A 19558-nucleotide genomic window follows, 5' to 3' on the forward strand; every position below is an offset into this window, starting at 1 on the left:
ATGAACATGAGTATACAGTACTATTGCTACAGTATCTTGCCACACAAAACAAGCTACTAATCTAAAAATCGGTCCAGTTTTTTCTGGATGTAGTCGAAAGCGTCTTTGCCCAGGTAGTCAGCCTGGCCATCCTCCCATAGCCTACGCTGCTCCAGATCATCCTCCTCTGTCTCTGCAGCAGTCTACAAGGAAATAACCAAGATAATATTTCAGGAAATAACCGAGATGTAACAAAAAAATACATTTGAAATAACCAAGATGATAAAAGAGATTCAAAATAACCAAGATTATATAATAGATAAGTAACCAAGATGATTAATGATATTAGAAATAACCAAGATGATAACAAAAATAGATTAGGTATCTATTCCATTCACCATCAGTCAGAAGAGTAATGACAAATGTAAGATGGAGACATGAGGGACATACAAATAAATGACTAAGGAATAGTTACTGGGAGGCCTTGAAGCAATACGATGTGTGATATTTTGTTGTGAGGTCAAATGTGTTAATACTGTTGTGCACCAGCAGAGGATGTTACTACAGTAGGAATGTGTATTTTGCCAACAACAATGTTGATCATTTAAACATGGGACGATAGATCGATAATTTCTTAAATCAGTTCCTAATAGTAGGCTTTAAATATACACTGAGTGTACAAAACATTCGAACAACTACCTAACATTGAGTTGCAAGAACAGCCTCAATTCATCGGGGCATTCCACAGGGATGCTGGTCCATGTTTACTCCAATGCTTCCCAAAGTTGGATGGATGTCCTCTGGGTGGTGGACCATTCTTGATACACACGGGAAACTGTTGAGCGTGAAAAACCCAGCAGGGTTGCAGTTCTTGACACACTCATACCGGTTCGCCAGGCACTTATTACCATACCCTGTTCAAAGGCACTGAAATCTTTTGTCTTGCCCATTCACCCTCTGAATGGCACACATACACAATCCATGTCTCAATTGTCTTTAACCTGTCTCCTCCCCTTCATCACTGATTTAAGTGGATATAACAAGTGACATCAATAAGGGATCATAGCTTTCCTAATGTTTTGTACACTCAGTGTATGTTAGTGTAGACAGGTGACGTACAGGTTCAGTGGCAGGATCCTCCATGGTGTTGGAGGCTGTTTCAGTGACCTCTGACCCCTCCTCACTGGGTCCAGGTGGGTCCTGATTGGCTTTTCTATCTCCAGCTCCTCCCTCCTCCCCCGTGGATACATCCTGATGTTGGGTACGCTGTAGGACAGGGACCAACCGCACATGGAGTGAGTTATAGGTCAGTTCCACAACAACATGCGCTAGAGACACCAAGACAACTAAAATTGTAAGCATTTGACAAGCATCCACTTTAAGATTTGTTATAGTTAAATGATACATATTTACTATTAGAGTGGGTAATTAGTACCCACTGATTTGTATTCACCAGGTTGCAAGTATTGACAGCAATGGCCTCAATCATATAGGTCACTGGAGTCAGATTTCAATAGGTTTTGAGAAAGCATTTCAGTCACTTTCTCACACTGTTCCTTCCTATGATGCATTGACATTGGCACGGGGTGTGCACAGCCTCTAGAATCACAACCTTAAGTGTGCCACTGCGATAACCTTAACCTTGCAAAATCCCTCAAGCTGATAGTAATTGGAGCTAGGTTAAAGATCTATCAGACACCTAAGTCATAATTAATTAATAATCATAATGAATAGATAATGCAGAGGCAAAAGCTCTATCACCTTTTGTTAAAGACTAACCATTTCTCCTGGCTGTGTGGGTGAATCGGGCCTCTTCTTCCTCTCCTCTGTGAGCAGAGTGACTTCTCGGAGTAATGATTCTGTGAGGTCCTCTATCAACGACACTGTAGCTTCTCTCCCCTTTGGCTTCTCTTCTTCTCTCCCCTTTGGCTTCTCTTCTTCTCTCCCCTTTGGCTTCTCTTCTTCTCTCCCCTTTGGCTTCTCTTCTTCTCTCCCCTGGCTCTGTGAAAAAAAGTGTGATGGTGTGTACTGTTGAGAACCACCTAAGGTACGTTGGTAGAGGTGTGTAGAGAGGAGAAGAGTACGGGGACAAGAGTACTGGACTCTGATCTCTCTCTGTGGTACATTTGCGTAAGAACAACAGACATAGGAGAAAACACACATGTTCTCTATAGGATGTACATTGTAGTCCCACTATGCAGTCTGTCAAATGCAAATATTTACAGTGGCTTGCGAAAGTATTCACCCCCCTTGGCATTTTTCCTATTTTGTTGCCTTACAACCTGGAATTAAAATGGAGTTTTTGGGGGTTTGTATCATTTGATTTACACAACATGCCTACCACTTTGAAGATGCAAAATATTTTGGGGGGTGAAACAAACAAGAAATAAGACCAAAAAACAGAACTTGAGCGTGCATAACTATTCACCCACCCCAAAGTCAATACTTTGTAGAGCCACCTTTTGCAGCAATTACAGCTGCAAGTCTCTTGGGGTATGTCTCTATAAGCTTGGCACATCTAGCCACTGGGATTTTTGCCCATTCTTCAAGGCAAAACTGCTCCAGCTCCTTCAAGTTGGATGGGTTCCGCTGGTGCACAGCAATCTTTAAGTCATACCACAGATTCTCAATTGGATTGAGGTCTGGGCTTTGACTAGGCCATTCCAAGACATTTAAATGTTTCCCCTTAAACCACTTGAGTGTTGCTTTAGCAGTATGTTTAGGGTCATTGTCCTGCTGGAAGGTGAACTTCAATCCCAGTCTCAAATCTCTGGAAGACTGAAACAGGTTTCCCTCAAGAATTTCCCTGTATTTAGCGCCATCCATCATTCCTTCAATTCTGACCAGTTTCCCAGTCTCTGCCAATTAAAAACATCCCCACAGCATGATGCTGCCACCACCATGCTTCACTGTGGGGATGGTGTTCTTGGGGTGATGAGAGGTGTTGGGTTTGCGACAGACATAGCGTTTTCCTTGATGGCCAAAAAGCTCAATTTTCGTCTCATCTGACCAGAGTACCTTCTTCCATATGTTTAGAGAGTCTCCCACATGCCTTTGGTGAACACCAAACGTGTTTGCTTATTTCTTTCTTTAAGCAATGTCTTTTTCTTTTCCATAAAGCCCAGTCTCGGTGGAGTGTACGGCTTAAAGTGGTCCTATGGACAGATACTCCAATCTTCTGCTGTGGAGCTTTGCAGCTCCTTCAGGGTTCTCTTTGGTGTCTTTGTTGCCTCTCTGATTAATGCCCTCCTTGCTTGGTCCGTGAGTTTTGGTGGGCGGCCCTCTCTTGGCAGGTTTGTTGTGGTGCCATATTATTTCAATTTTTTTATAATGGATTTAATGGTGCTCCGTGGGATGTTCAAAGTTTCTTATATTTTTTTATAACCCAACCCTGATCTGTACTTCTCCCACAACTTTGTCCCTGACCTGTTTGGAGAGCTCCTTGGTCTTCATGGTGCCACTTGTTTGGTGGTGCCCCTTGCTAGTGGTGTTGCAGACTCTGGGGCCTTTCAGAACAGGTGTATATATACTGAGATCATGTGACAGATCATGTGACACTTAGATTGCACACATGTGGACTTTATTTAACTAATTATGTGACTTCTGAAGGTAATTGGTTGCACCAGATCTTATTTAAGGGCTTCATAGCAAAGGGGTTGAATACGTATGCACGCACCACTTTTCTGTTATTTACTTTTTATGTTATTTCTTTCATTTCACTTCACCAATTTTGACTATTTTGTGTATGTCCATTACATGAAATCCAAATAAAAATCCATTTAAATTACAGGTTGTAATGCAACAAAATAGGGGGATGAATACTTTTGCAAGGGACTGTACCTAAATGTTCAAATGTTGTATAAGCTCTGCTGTGACGCACTATGTTAGTTCACAGTATACAGTACATGACACTGCAATGCTAAGACATTTACACTTTGTTTTGTATGTGGTTATGTTATAGAGTGCATATACAGTATAGTGCATATACAGTATGAGGAAAATACATGAGTCAATTCTACTGCGTCTTACATGTTGCTTTGGCCCAGCATGTTGGATTGGCACAGCAGGTTCTTGATGGGACATTGTCTTTGTAAGGAGAAGTAAGTAGGAGTACTCCGTCCACCACTGGTAAACAAACTCTTCCAGGGGGCTGTTGGTGTGCTGATTGGTCTGTGAGTTAGAACGTTGATACCATGGCTTGACTGAACCCAGGAAGTGGACAATCTTAGCATTGTGACCATATCTGTGTGGGACCAGGATAACAGTACAATATGGTCAACATCAGGCAAAAAAACAGTAGCAGGGTTGGAGTCAGGCTTGTGGTACAAAATATGCTTTTTCAATCAGAGAAATGTCATATTTACTGAAATTATCAATTTGAAGTAAAATAATACTCACTCTTGATAAGCAGGTAGATAGGTGTAGACTGCGATGGCACTGAGGTTGTACACAAAAGGTAGGTGTTTACTGATATCTCTAACAGCCCAGTCACTGAAAAATGTGTTTAAGAGGCCCTGGTCCCCACCTGAAAACACAGAGGGTATACAGTAGAGTTACTGTCAGCACATATCATGAGGAAGAGCCATTAAAGCAGTAAAGTCATTTATGTACTGTAATATTGTTGAGATAAGTAAAATTGCTATGCAAATTGCATTTCTAATATGGCATTGCTGGTCTTCTCAACCGTGTGGTAGAGCTCTGTAATTTCCTAAATGAACATCAAGTTCATCAACATCAACATTTTCCAAATGTTTTTCAAGAAGAAACAGTTAAAGGGCTAGGGTCAGCGTTGAGGGTTAGGGATGAACTGGGATGAGGACTTGAAGCTAGGGTTAGGGTTGAGGGTTAGGGGTTGAACTGGGATGTGGACTTGGAAGCAAGGGTAAGGGTTCTGACTGACCGTCGAAGCTGCCGTGTTGTCGTGCATGCTCCAACAGCCTGCCGTAGGTGTCCAGAGAGGGCCTGAACACAAACACCCCTGAGTTAAAACAGTCCGGCCAGCCAGGGTCAGGGGCCGCAGACAGCTCCTCACGCTCAAACAGCTCATCCACATTACACAGCACCTACAGGCCAGGGAGGGTCATGAGTCAACAGGAAACAGAGCAGGTTAGTACATCAAAAATATCAAAACTCAAAGTCAAGGTCAAGTTTATGATGCCATTTGTACAGAGGACATATGTTGGACATTTTCTGCCACATGAACACAGATTTGATCAACGTCAAGTTCCAGATCAAGTGTCAAGATGCCATTTGTAGGTACAGCACATACTTTTGGAAGTTTTCTATAACGAGAGTTCATAATGATTGTATGGTATTGTTGGTTTATGTTTGGATGTGCTCATTATGTTTCATTTTCAGTTGAACTTCCTACATGGCCCTGTGACCAGTTGGGGCTCTATTTGCTTGGCCTTGACACTCAAACCAAACACGCCTATCTCTGCAGCACATGAAAAGCCCTCTGTACTTCTTTTTACAGAGCAAAAATATGACGGTTTGTCCCATGGCGATTGTAACATTCATGTTAGGTACTGATTTACCTTTCAATAACTATGTTTGGGTCCATGTTAGTTATAGATCAATATTGCACAACTCAAATATAAAAATTGATTTGCTGGTAAAGATCAAGCTTTGACATAGTAAGATTGATTCCTTGGTTTTAAAACAAATTGATTATTGAGTGGGTGTTTATATTAGAGACAAGTGGTGTCTAGGGAGATTTCAGTACACTTACGAGTGTGTCTGCATCCAGGAAAACACATTTGCTGTATTGGGTGAGGGTCCAACAGTGGAGCTTGGTGAAAGTGACCCCAGTTCTGGTCGTCCCAGCCAGGATAGATGTGCTTGGTCTCCACTGTCCAGCACGTCCACTACCAGGACCTGGTCAAACACATGGCCCAGGTCAGCACTGTGGGGAGGGAACACAGGGGATTTACTACAACTACAATCTGATTTTACATGACTTCAATACACAAGAAATACACTAGGTCCACAGCGCACCCAGGACTGCAAAAGACTCCATCCAGTTAATCTAATGCCCCCTTAACTGATGAGAAACCAAATACTGCATTTGTCTGATAGCTTTTCTGGGACCTCTGTCACAGACACAGAGTATAACTTTAATTCAAATTCTAATAGGTCATGCGTCACTCTCCATGACTCAGTGATATCATATTATATTTCTGTCTGAGATGCAGGGACTTCTCTCACCGCGCCTGGTTAGAGACATTGGTGGAGACCATCACAACAGTCTGGCGTGTGGTCCTGTGTCGTCGTAAACACTGTCCTACCACCCGAGCCCCCATGCAGTAGCTGTCTGTGGTAGCCAGGGTGACAAAGGCCTGATTCGCTGGTGGCACAGGAAGGAAGAGTGGGAGGTGTTATTCATTGAAATAGATGACTAACACCCAACAGGGGATTTGAGCAGTTTTACAGTACCATCATCATTACGTTCTTTAGGAATTAAAAGTAGTTAATTTCTCAAGTTATTACCGATAGTCAAGCACTTCCTGTTTTCCTCTTGCATTAAATTAGAGAGTGATCTCAATCAACTTGACACTGACAGGTTATATTAAAATGTTTATGATATAATGATGAGTACTTACCTGGCATGGTGTGACAGCGACTCCTCTAAATGAATAACAACTTGAGGCAGAGGTAAAAGTGATAGATGGTAATAAAAGTGTCAAGTTGATAGATCAGGTCCCGCACCACTGGCAGAGAGGACTTGGCGGAAAATGCACTAGTTTCCCCTAAAATGAAACGCCAATATGTTGATGATCCTGTAGTCCCACAGTCCAGCGAGTCCAGCAGTAGTAACTGTCCACAAACAATAGATCCAGAATGATCAATACAAAGTAATCTATTTTTTTACAGCCATTTCGATTGGCTTTATAAAACGTATAGTAGTATTAGTTGTAAATGTAATATGAGAGGTTATATCTAAAGCCAGGGGTGTAACCTCAAGCTGGTAGCTATACAACACTCATACGTCTGCCGTTTTTAGAGCAAGAGCAAATCAGATGCAAGTAAGCAAGAGCAAATCAGAGAGTCTGTTTGAGTTCTCGGTCATGTGTCACTGGTCATTCAACTAAAATGAAAACCTGCAGGGTTTAAGCAGGACCTTCAACAACTGTACTCTACAGTCTACAGTAGTCCAACCCCTGGAACTAAGTGCATAGTACTATGTGCAGATGCATTCAATTCACTGTAGAACCGTCAGCCAATCTTCATGATATACAAATTAATGGTACTATGCACAACAACACTGATGTTGAAACTTTATGGAAAACATGCATGAAATAAAAATACCAATCAATTGTAAAAAGTTAACTTTATTGATAACAATAAGGTACAATAAGGTACATTATCGACAGCCCTCCATCATCTTTCAGAGAAGGAATCAAACTCCTTCAAAGCACACAAAACAACTAACTACGATCAATTAAGCCAACAAATGATTTCCTGTATTGGTAAAGAATAAGCAGTCCTACTTTTTCAGTTACGGTTCCTTAAATGTTTTAATTACATGTACTGAAAGTTAAAGGAGAACAAAAATGCCGTACATCACACAGCAAAAAAGCAGAAGCGCTTTTATACACATTCTTCATTAGTATTTACAGCACAAGTGACATGGTAGAATATGCTGGTTTACTATACTGAACAAAAATATAAATACAACGTGCAACAATTTCAAAGATTTGACTGAGTTACAGTTACATATAAGGAAATCAGTCAATTGAAATAAATAAATTAGGCCCTAATCTATGAATTTCACATGACTGTGAATACAGATATGCATCTGTTGGTCACAGATACCTTACAAAAAATGGGCCTCACAATGGGCCTCAGGATCTCGTCACAGTATTTCTGTGCATTCAAATTGCCATCGATAAAATACAATTGTGTTCGTTGTCCGTAGCTTATGCCTGCCTGCCCATACCATAACCCCACGGCCACCATGGGGCACTCTGTTCACAAAGTTGACATCAGAAAACCGCTCACCCACACGACACCATACACGTGGTCTGCGGTTGTGAGGCCGGTTGGCCTTACTGCCAAATTCTCTTAAACGACGTTGGAGGCGACTTATTGTAGAGAAATTAACATTCAATTCTCTGGCAACAGCTATGTTGGACATTCCTGCAGTCAGCATGCCAATTGCACGCTCCTTCAAAGCTTTCGACATCTGTGGCATTGTGTTGTGTGACAAAACTGCCTTTTATTGTCCCCAGCACAAGGTGCACCTGTGTAATGATCATGGTGTTTAATCAGCTTCTTGATATGCCACACCTGTCAGGTGGATGGATTATCTTGGAAAATGAGAAATGCTCACTAACAGGGATGTGCACAAAATTTGAGAGAAATAAGATTTTTGTGCGTTTGGAAATTTCTGGGATATTTTATTTCAGCTCATGAAACATGGGACCAACACTTTACATGTTGCGTTTATATTTTTGTTCAGTGTAGTTTGGTATCAACCCCAGGTATCAATTTCTATTCATATCTGTATTACATCAGAAATCAAGCAATCATACATACAAATCTTAAACAAGTATAACTTAAAACATACAATAACCACTTCTCGGTATAAATGTTTTTTTGCAAATAAACATGCACAATGCATTTTTTAAACATTTCTGGCTATTTACCATGTGCATTTACGGTATCTTTCCTCACATACACACTAGACGAGTGGCTTGCACCCCAAACAATTAACTTACTAGATGACAAAACATGTGATGCAGCTAAAAGTTCAGCTTGAATCCAATCCTCATCTCAAATAGTACCCCTACACATTCTTTTATATCCACCAAAATGATCCCTTTTCTAAGACACTTTTTTTCATTATACCTTAAAGTTGTAAATCCTTCTATTAAATTTGAATCCAGTTAATAATTACATGAATGTGCCATGTTATAAAATTATCATTTGTGTGCATGGTTTGTTTTGATTAGTGTAACTACAGATTCGCCCTGGGTTATATTTTAAAACAAGCGCTGACATTTTATGAAACGAGGGATCCTACTGCCTATCAGAATTGAATCGAATATACATGGAGACAGTTAAAGTAAAACAAATACAACAAAAGCTATGTGCAATGTAAACAGTCAAATGTAAAATGCAGTTATGTATACTAGCTAGGCCTACTAAAGTATGAAATGAAAAGTAATGAATGTGATGAAAAATCACATCAGCATATTGAAAGACAATTGTTTGGTACTGAACAATATACAATGAAAAGTATCAATACATTTTCACTGCAAAAAACATGTATTCAAGTTGTAAATCTATCTAAGTGTCTTTACACAGCTAGATAAGGCAAAAAAAAACAAGAAAACATATAACTAACATTCTCCAAATGTTAAATTCCAAATGAAAGACAAATGAAAAATATATATATATATATATTTTTTTTTTTTATTGTATTTTTTTGCCCACTGAAGTCCCCCAGCAGACAGTTGATACCTGCTGATGGAAGAATGTGTTTCTTTGCTCAAGGTGCAGTTCCTCTATGATGATCTGATCGAAGTTAAGATGACCTGAGCAAGTTGCTCATCACTGGAATCAGAGGAAGCACAGAAATAATGGTTATGTTATGTTCACAAAAAATACACAAAAAATACATTGTAATTTAAAATAACTTCAAACCCTTCTCAGCAGACCTTTTTCCAAGGGTTCCCTTGCCCTAATCTGCAGGAACGAAAAGGAGGCCAGAGAGAAGTAAAGAAACAGAGGAGAAGCAAGACCCACCCAGAGAAAAGGTAGGAAAACAGAACAGGAATACTAGATGGATATAGTAGGTAGGCAGTATATATGAAGGTAGTAGATAATATAGGCAGTATATATGAAGGTAGTAGATAATATAGGCAGTATATATGAAGGAAGTAGATAATATAGGCAGTATATATGAAGGTAGTAGATAATATAGGCAGTATATATGAAGGTAGTAGATAATATAGGCAGTATATATGAAGGTAGTAGATAATATAGGCAGTATATATGAAGGTAGTAGATAATATAGGCAGTATATATGAAGGTAGTAGATAATATAGGCAGTATATATGAAGGTAGTAGATAATATAGGCAGTATATAGGAAGGTAGTAGATAATATAGGCAGTATATATTAAGGTAGTAGATAATATAGGCAGTATATAGGAAGGTAATAGATAATATAGGCAGTATATATGAAGGCTGTAGATAATATAGGCAGTATATATGAAGGTAGTAGATAGTATAGGTAGTATATTGGAGTAGTAGAGAGAGAGAGAGAGAGAGAGAGTAGGACTAATGAGATCGTGTAATAACTAGTACTTACCTTGGGGATCAGACTGAGCTCCATGTGCGTTCTTTCCACTTTCTGGGTCTACACCTGAATGGAGAAATACATAAGCATTTACATCGAAGAACATGTTATGTGCCACAGACAACTTTATAGCGGGACCTCTAGACCCTTGTATCTTGCCCTGAGACATGGCTGTAGACATGGCTGCCATATAGGCGTCTACAGCCAGGGCAACCTTGTATCCACCACTACACATACTGTACTGTTTGTATCCCAGTCCCATTCACTCACCTCCCTGAATCTTGAAACACAGTTTCTTCTTCTGGTAGGCAAAGTAGATGGAGGCAGCACCAAGAAGGGCCACTCCTATTCCACTCACTATGCCAGCGATCTGACCAGATCCAGCTTCTACATGTACACAACAAAAAGATCCATTGTTGTTGTTGTTGTTTAGTTGTTAAGGTTACCCTAGACGTTTTCTCTCTGATTGATACTTAGAAAAGTCTATTAAAGAGAGTGTGTGTGAGTGAGGCTATTCATGTTGCATAACTTGCCTTTTTTTCAAAAACACATGAGGCTGTAGCCTAGTTTCACACCAATGGAAAGCAAATTGGATGTAGTCTATCACAGTGCCATCCGTTTTTGTCTCCAAAGCCCCATACACTACCCACCACTGTGACCTGTACGCTCTTGTTGGCTGGTCCTCACTACATGTTCGTCGTCAAACCCACTGGCTCCAGGCCATCTATAAATCACTGCTAGGCAAATCCCCGCCTTATCTTAGCTCATTGGTCACCATAGCAGCACCCACCCGTAGTCTGCGCTCCAGCAGGTATATCTCACTGGTCATTCCCAAAGCCAACACCTCCTTTGGCCGCCATTCCTTCCAGTTCTCTGCTGCCAATGACTGGAACGAATTGCAAAAATCTCTGAAGCTGGAGACTCTTATCTCCCTCACTAACTTTAAGCATCAGTTGTCAGAGCACCTTACCGATCACTGCACCTGTACACAACCCATCTGAAATTAGCCCACCCAACTACCTCATCCCCATATTGTTATTTATTTTGCTCATTTGCACCCCAGTATCTCTATTTGCACATCATCTCTTGCACATCTATCATTCCAGTGTTAATACTAATTGTAATTATTTTGCACTATGGCCTATTTATTTCCTTACCTCCATAACTTGCTACAACTTGCTACACAGTGTATATATATTTTCTGTTGTATTTTGACTTTATGTTATGTTTTACCCCATATGTAACTCTGTGTTGTTGTTTTTATCGCACTGCTTTGCTTTATCTTGGCCAGGTCGCAGTTGTAAATGAGAACTTGTTCTCAACTGGCTTACCTGGTTAAATAATGGTGAAATAAATAAAATAAAATAAAATATTGCTCAATTTCATTCAATTTTAACCAAAATATTAGATGAGACAAAATGTTCAGCTGCCCCTTTAAGGGAGGTTACCTTGGTAACAGGGAAACTCCAGTTGTGTCATGTGTGTCTGTGTGTGTGAGATTTGGGGATCTGACTAGGGCTATCAGTTGAAGTAGCAGCCTCAAACTAAAGTTGAAAAAACAACCGAGCTTGTGAACAAAACAATGTAAATAGCCAAGAAACACGAGGACAACATCTCACTTTGTAGCCTTTCGAGTATACAAAACAAGCTCCTGACCTAAATAGATCTTAGCACAACATCTTACTCAACATATCACATTCCATATTCACTACGACAAATATATTTACTACGACAAATCCCCCTCTTCACGTCTCCCCAGAGACGTGACCAAGTAACAGTAAACAAGGAAAACTTTATCAGAAGATAAAGCTTTAATTCCCCCTCTTCACTGAGACGTGACACAAGCTAACAGTGCAATTGGCAAAATAGGAAAACTTTATCAGAAGATAAAGTTTTGATTCCCCCCTCTTCACGTCTCACCAGAGACGTGACAAAAGCTTAAATGCTATTCATCATCCAGATATCCTTGGTCAGCATCGTCAATAGCAAGCAAAGGAAACATCTGACCGTTATCTGCAGGATTTGGATCAATAGCGGTGGTTATAATCCTGGTTGTCAGCGTCCGTATGCATGGAATGCAACAGCATCCACAAAGCACTAGAATTGCAGCAAAAACAGAGATGGATACAAGTATAGAAGAAACAAGCATTTTATATTTACCAAACGCATCCATTGAAGTATCCACCCCTGAGTGGCTCTTCATCTTGCCATTAAGAGTTCGTAACCCTTCCAGGGCGACAGTCAAGCTGCTATCTGCGGCAGTATTGTTGGGAATAAAGGTACAACATTGTTCACCAAACATTCCAGATATCTTTACCTCTGAATAAACTGCCTTTATTATACCATATCCACCCTGTCCAAAGTCTCTACTTGGTCTCAGTTCTCCAGTAAACTTGTGATATCAACACGAGTAAATTAGACCAACTTTTATGCCTGTGCGCAGCACCTCCAAAAATGAATCTATTAGCACTTCGCTCTGAGTGCACAGCTCTCCTGCCAGGCAGTGTTACTGCGTGAGGTGGGATATAGGATTCGTACTTCTTTCTGCGATTAGCAGCTATGAAACAAAACAGCAGAAATATTTTGAAAACAGCTACTGCAGCATTTTCTGGCAATAAATCACAACAATGTGCTCATACTTGACTTTTGACTATTTCTATTCACAAATGTAATGCTCGCACTGTAGAGACCTGCAAATTGAACACCGTGGCTGGTGAAATAGACATTCTTCCCTCCAATACCTAAATCTACCCGCATTTGGCGGGTGTTAACTTTATGCCCTGATCAGAACGTCTTACTGTGTTCAATAATCTGATAGCTAGATTCCTGATTCCAAATAGTATGGATGCTGTAATTACAAGTGATGAGTGTTACTTCAGCTGGTTGAGTTAATTTACTTACCTCCAGCTGGTTTTTTGGGATCTACAGGTGCGGGAGGAGGGGCAGGTTTGGGATCTGGAAAGGACATCAAGTATATCAACTATAAGAGCATTGTATTCCACATTGGGCAAATAATTGGACAACATATTTAGTTAAGAACACATTAAATAAACACATTGATGTATCCAGAAGATCTAAATCATCTGAGAGAACAGAAAGAAAAGCTTAGTTGAAATGCATGTGAGCTATACATTTATTTAACATTTGTCAGCCATAGATGCCTTACCAGTTCCACCTTCTTTAGGAGGGATCCCAGCTGGTTTCTCAGGCTCTAAGGGGAGAAAGGGTGAATCAAGGAAGATGGATTAAAAAAGCCTAAACTTTAAACTATAATTCCCAGGCTTTTCACCTTTGAGTCTACTACTTTAAAGCCAGGAAAGGAAAAATTATTCTAAATATAGCAGAATAGAATAAGGTGATCCAGGTTGCGATTTGCTGAAAGTTGTGACTGGTTGAATATAACTGAATACAACAACAGTATAACTATACAATTTGATGCAGTTATAAATGTATCACCCAAATCGCAAACTGGATAAACTCTTAAAGCAAATCAGTGAAAAATAAATCAGAGACAAGGAATGATCCAATCTTATTATCCCAGCACCAACGAGCTGATGAGAGACTTAACACAGCTACCTGTTGATTTAGAAGAGTAACCAAATGTAAGTCTGATACATAGAATGTTAAAGAGGAAAACCCAACACCAGCTTAGACAAAGAGGGACCCATCAACATCTATTAATGTGTCATTTTACCTTCTGGACCAAGAGCATCTAATAGATCAAATCCACCGCCTGGAGATGAAGTAATGTAATGACATGTATTTATGCTTAGTACATTATTATAACACTTTGTCAACACAGAAGAATCTGGTCATGTAGAGGGGTATTTGAAGAAGTGTGACAATATGGGGATGGAAAGATAACACAGAGAAGGCTGAATTCCTAAGACTACACAAAGGAAATCCTAATATTCAGTTGGTAAGAGTCCCTTCGGGGGCTGGGCCACCCTACAGTCACATTCTGTGCTCATATTCTGTTTCTTTAAAGTGGTTATTGATGTGGTTCATGTTGAGTCATATGAGTTGGGACTTATGAGTTGTCTATGTTCCCTTGCTAGTGGCTTCTTGCTGACTTCCACGGTGTTATATTATGTGACTGGTTTCCCTACCTGGACTGGGATCCTTTGCAGGTTGCTTTGGCTGTTTTGGAATAGTAGTTGGTATAGGGTCATCATGTGTTATGAGTATTAAAACTAAAATTGTCATTTCTAATCATATATAAAAGATTTTCAGAAGGCCTACATTATATTTGGACATGAAATCCTGTTTAATAATAACTATTTAACCAATTTGCATTATGCAAAATGCATTCAATTGGATCAGAGCCAGACAGCGCTGTGAGCAGCGCTACAAAATAGGCAGAGGAGGAAGACGTACCACCTGAATATGGTGAGGAACAGCCATTACACCTGTTTCATCAGTATAAACTACATCTACAGTAGGCTTATCTAGCAACAGACATAAAAAAAAAAAAGATCAAGAAACTTACCAGAATCAAAGGCATCAGAAAGATCAAAGTCTGTGGGACAAAGATGAATTACTATTGGTCAGCCACAATGTCCAAGACAATGCCAACACACCCACAGCAATAGCTGTCAACCCATCTTAGTTAGCACCACCTTGTACTCAACTTTAACTGTGTGCTAAAAAAGTTCAATGGAACCACCAGTTGCTATGTGTGTGACTTTGATATTGTGATAGTGTTTGTGCTACTTAACAGCAGGTAGTACATCCTGTATTGGTTGCCTGGTGAGGTTTTGTTATGAGGGAACTGGCCTTGCCTGGCATGCAGTCTGGTGCCATTACAGACAGTTGCGGTTTGAATGACTCATAGGCAGCTGAAACTGGAGAGCTGTCTCCTAGAACACTCTACTTTCTCTACTCTGCCTTTGCTGTAGTTAAACCTTTGGGAATTAACCAAGCTAAGACTGAGCTAGCACACTAACTAATTAACTAATTATTCAACCCACTTAAAATAGAGGCCTCCCAGTTTGAATACATTTATATATATATATATATATTATTTAGCAGACGCTCTTATCCAGAGCAACTTACATGAGCAATTAGGGTTAAGTGCCTTGCTCAAGGGCACATCGACAGATTTTTTCACCTAGTCGGCTCGGGGATTAGAACCAGCGACCTTTCGGTTACTGGCACAATGCTCTTAACCACTAAGCTACCTGCCACCCCACCATTTGCTTACTGCATCTGAACCTTTGACTGTATGAATAAGGTCTCAAGTGAAACTGAGCAGAAAACTCAGATAGTTGCTTATTACACTGTAAAACCAAGTGTTTAGGATCTGAACACATAACTAAACTAACACTTTTCTGAAAAACGTTTTAACACGCGTCAAGGCATTTAGACTTTCAATGAAAACACATCACAGTGTTTAGATTGTAAATACCAGAACATGTTTATGCATTGTAACACTTTTTAAACACATGAACACGTTTATTCAGCACAAGGCGTTTAGGTTTAAACACTAAACACTGGGGGGTGTATGGAAAATGTATGCACTCACTAACTGTAAGTCACTATGGATAAGAGCGTCTGCTAAATGACTAAAATGTAAATGTCAAATGTGTTGTTTTAACACTAGGGAGTAAAGCTGTATTTGCACATTTCCCAGCATGCCTTTCGAGTGAATGTGAGAAATGCCCACCCATGACTGTGTTTGTTAGTGACAGAGACATGCTTGTTGCAATCATTTCTAATCCTGAAACCTTCACCAAGTGACTCCCTAAATTAATGCGTTTCAATTACAATTCAACCCTTTATGACCACATATTATACATTGAGTGTACAAAACATTAGGAACACCTGCTCTTTCCATGACATAGATTGACCAGGTGAATTCAGGTGAAAACTATGATCCCTTATTGATGTCACATATTCAATCCACTTCAATCAGTGTAGATGAAGGGGAGGAGAACTGTTAAAGAAGGGTTTTTAAGCCTTGAAACAATTGAGACATGGATTATGTATGTGTGCCATTCAGAGGGTGAATGGGCAAGACAAAATATTAAAGTGCCTTTGAACGGGGTATGGTAGTAGGTGAACTGCAACGCTGCTGGGTTTTTGACACGCAACAGTTTCCCGTGTGTATCAAGAATGGTCCACCACCTAAAGGACATCCAGTCAACTTGACACAACTGTGGGAAGCATTCAAGCCAACATGGGCCAGCATTCCTGTGGAATGCTTTTTGAGACCTTGTAGACTCCATGCCCCAACAAATTGAGGCTGTTCTGAGGGCAAAAGGGGGTCCAACTTAATAGTATGAAGGTGCTCCTAATGTTTTGTACACTCAGTGTACATTTCATAAGACCTTTAGTTATGACCTAGTTATCTTCAACATTGTAGTCTGAAAATCTTGGCTTATGTGCCACATCAGACCTGCAAGGCACAATACGCTGGTTTGTAATGTGATTAGTAATTCCTATCAGAATCCAGCCAGAGGGAGGATATCCAAGAATTTGAATATTTTATCACCCACAACCTGCACTCAGAATGACTGCTACGGTGAAGGACTTCATAAACAAGACAACCTAAACCAGTGGTTCCCAACCAGGGGTACTAGGACCTACTTGGCCTATCCACAGGGGGTACTTGAGAAGACTCATGAGACCATCGGCCTACTGGTAAAATACTCTTGAGGGCTAATCAGGGCTACTCTTGAGGGCTAAACCATCTTAACTAGAACAACCATCTCAGTAACGGGTAGAATAAATCCAACCCCTCACAGATTGGATTAGTTTTTTTTTTATTAAGCTATTTATCTTTGTATAGTATAACAAAAATCAATGTGTATGAGGAAACAGATTTTTAAACAAACTATTCTAAAAATCAACCTGCAACAAAGCATGCTGGTAAATATGATAATGAGGCCCCTCCCATGTCTTTTTCACTCAGAGCAAGTTAACAGAAATGAACTCAACACAGTCAAGTAACAACAACACGTGATTGAAAAGATTTCTTGAATCAAATGTCCTGACCAGTATGGTGAAAGACATTCCTAACACTGATCTGAATAAAAGGCATGGAAAGACACATCAATTTCTAATTACTAAATGCACTCTAAACAGGATGATGGGAAAGTAAACAGTAGTGTTTAAAATCAGAATACTTAAGAGTGATGCGTTCTCCTGGTTGGAAACTGACTGGAAAAAGCTGACTATCATGTTTAATCTTGCATTCTAAATGCCTTTGTTTAAGATGAGAAACCTTATTCGCTATTCTAAATGCCTAATGTTTAAGTTGTAAACACTGACATTTAGGTTATTAACCTGTCATGGTTTTACAGTGTACTTTCAGAAGAAAGACCAACAAACTATTAACTGTATCAACTAAGTAAATATAACCCATTCGTACTAATTATTTTCACTGTGTACTGGGCACTTGAGGCAATGATGGGGTAGTATAAAACAGTCTTTCATCAGTTCAGTCTGGCTTTTAAATCTAGGCATCACATGTCATCATGAAGACAGCGTGCCCATCTGGGTAGGGGTTTGGGGTTGCATGCCTGTCTCACACAGGAAGCCAAGCGACACAGCCAGTCACAGGACGGGAAATATATTTAGAATGTTATGTTCATTGGGTGTTGAGTATAACTCACAGAGGAGCTATAAGGCTAAAAAGTATTTCAAAGACCAATATCTTATAGGCCTACATATGTATGATCTTAATTTGAGCCAGTTTTCTACAGCAGGAAAATAATCCTGCAGCAACAGGAAATGTGAATTATTATGTGGATTAGAAGGAAAATAAAGTCTGAAATTTCAAAGTGGAAATTACAAACTTCAGAAGCCTTTTTAAACCTTAAATACACTACAAGTTTAACATTTCCTGCATTACAGTTTGAGGTTTTAAAAGGCTTATTGGAGCTACTTTTTATCTGTATTATTTTTCAACTGACACACCACTACAGAGAGCCTACAAAGAAAATAAGGTTGGCAGAGGGGGCCTTGGCTTGAAAGTGTCTTTAAATAAGAAAAACTTATTTGTTAGAGTTGTTAGTATGCAGTACAGGGAACTGTGTTCTGCAAACCACCCTTACCTTTCAGCAATTAAATCCTGCTAGAAAACAAAACACTCTCTCTGTGCCTTTCACACTTGCTTTTCGAAGTTGTGCCCAGTTGTGCCAGTTAGCATTGCATGCACATGTGCTTCCCTATGAGCCAAAGACACTACCCTGACTATAAAGGGCTGACTAGACACACCCTTGAGTCATATACTACCACACTAAGATGAGTCAGAACTCTTCTGAGAGCTGTGATTATAAAACTGTACAAGAAGTACACACGCGTTGTAGTAGCCTACACGTTTGTAACAGTGTTATACTGCCTTGCTGTTACGGTAACCGCATGTCATTCTCAGCTGTGCAACTAAAAACTGCACGGATGAGTGGGATGGGAAACAAATGCATGCAACAGCCACGTGCCCTAACCCAAATAGACATAGCACATAACATGGGGGAGGGGGGCGCAGACATGGGAGTTTCCCAGTCTATTTTCTTGTCTAAATCTATAAACGTATTACTACTACTTCTAGGCCAATCTTGTGTGTACCTTGTCCAAAGGATAGGCCTAAGCTAGACGTATAACTTTAAATAGGCCTACGTTAACATCAACATAACAACAACAAGTAAACAACAACAATAGTCCTGATCGTTATTATCATCATATTATTATCATTATCATAATAGCTATTCATAATAGGCCTAATAATGGGTTAGTTATGTATCTTGAGTGGAAAAAAACCTTACCTTGTGTTTTCGTCCCTATAGCCAGAGTTACAAGCAAGGCAATCCATAAGCAAGATTTCATGTCTGCTGAATAGGAAAAAACAGTTTTCCTGAATTATCCGATGCTGGATCGATATGGCTATTTTGTCAAAATAAATCGGTAACTTTAGGGTGTGTCAATGTGCGGTGCTGTCCTTCTTGCCTACCAGAACTCGAGTGTTCTCCAGTTACAAATTGGCAGTCAACTTTCCAACACGAATGAAAGAGCATTCAGGGTGGGTGTGGTGTGGTAACTTCATAAAATAAAGGCGTTACCCTGGCCGCTCATGACGTCACAGCCTCCATAACTTACTACATTCGCACACACTGTATACAGTATATATATTCTGTTGTATTTTTGACTTTATGTTTTGTTTACCCCATATGTAACTCTGTGTTGTTGTTTTTATCGCACTGCTTTGCTTTATCTTGGCAAGGTCGCAGTTGTAAATGAGTTCTCAACTGGTTTACCTGGTTAAATAAAGGAGAAAT

At 39.9% G+C, this 19558-nt stretch overlaps 1 protein-coding gene and 1 pseudogene across 11 annotated transcripts; both read right to left on the reverse strand.

The window, feature by feature from the left end:
- Positions 1 to 56: 56 nt before the first annotated feature.
- Positions 57 to 6917, reverse strand: LOC123485851 (annotated as a pseudogene).
- A 1924-nt stretch (positions 6918 to 8841) lies between these two features.
- On the reverse strand, positions 8842 to 19343 carry LOC123491058 (CD99 antigen-like). Of its 11 annotated transcripts, XM_045220910.1 has the most exons (11): positions 19234 to 19343; positions 19049 to 19114; positions 14773 to 14802; positions 14393 to 14455; positions 13978 to 14016; positions 13450 to 13494; positions 13185 to 13238; positions 10554 to 10670; positions 10296 to 10349; positions 9642 to 9669; positions 8842 to 9537 (listed from the first exon to the last, which is right to left on the reverse strand). In XM_045220910.1, exons 1-10 carry the CDS (start codon positions 19295 to 19297, stop codon positions 9665 to 9667), a joined length of 537 nt encoding a protein of 178 aa, XP_045076845.1. In that variant the 5' UTR covers positions 19298 to 19343; the 3' UTR covers positions 8842 to 9537; positions 9642 to 9664. The 11 variants fall into 11 exon arrangements, with proteins under 11 accessions (XP_045076845.1, XP_045076842.1, XP_045076843.1 ...); XM_045220907.1 differs by lacking the exon at positions 9642 to 9669 and having other exon boundaries at positions 19234 to 19342; XM_045220908.1 differs by lacking the exon at positions 9642 to 9669 and having other exon boundaries at positions 19049 to 19111; positions 19234 to 19334.
- Between the last annotated feature and the right edge of the window lie 215 nt (positions 19344 to 19558).

Source organism: Coregonus clupeaformis, chromosome 6 (assembly GCF_020615455.1).
Source record: "Coregonus clupeaformis isolate EN_2021a chromosome 6, ASM2061545v1, whole genome shotgun sequence".
In the NCBI taxonomy this organism is placed as follows: Eukaryota; Metazoa; Chordata; class Actinopteri; order Salmoniformes; family Salmonidae; genus Coregonus; species Coregonus clupeaformis.

Excerpts from the sequence above, each read along its gene's own strand:
- LOC123491058 (XM_045220907.1), bottom strand. The coding sequence starts at position 19,297 with ATGCTCTTTCATTCGTGTTGGAAAGTTGACTGCCAATTTGTAACTGGA. Across the intron at positions 19,115-19,233 it reads TGGAGAACACTCGAGTTCTG|CAGACATGAAATCTTGCTTA; the intron begins GTAGGCAAGAAG and ends TTTCCTATTCAG. Across the intron at positions 9,538-10,295 it reads AGCTCAGTCTGATCCCCAAG|TGATGAGCAACTTGCTCAGG; the intron begins GTAAGTACTAGT and ends CTCTGATTCCAG.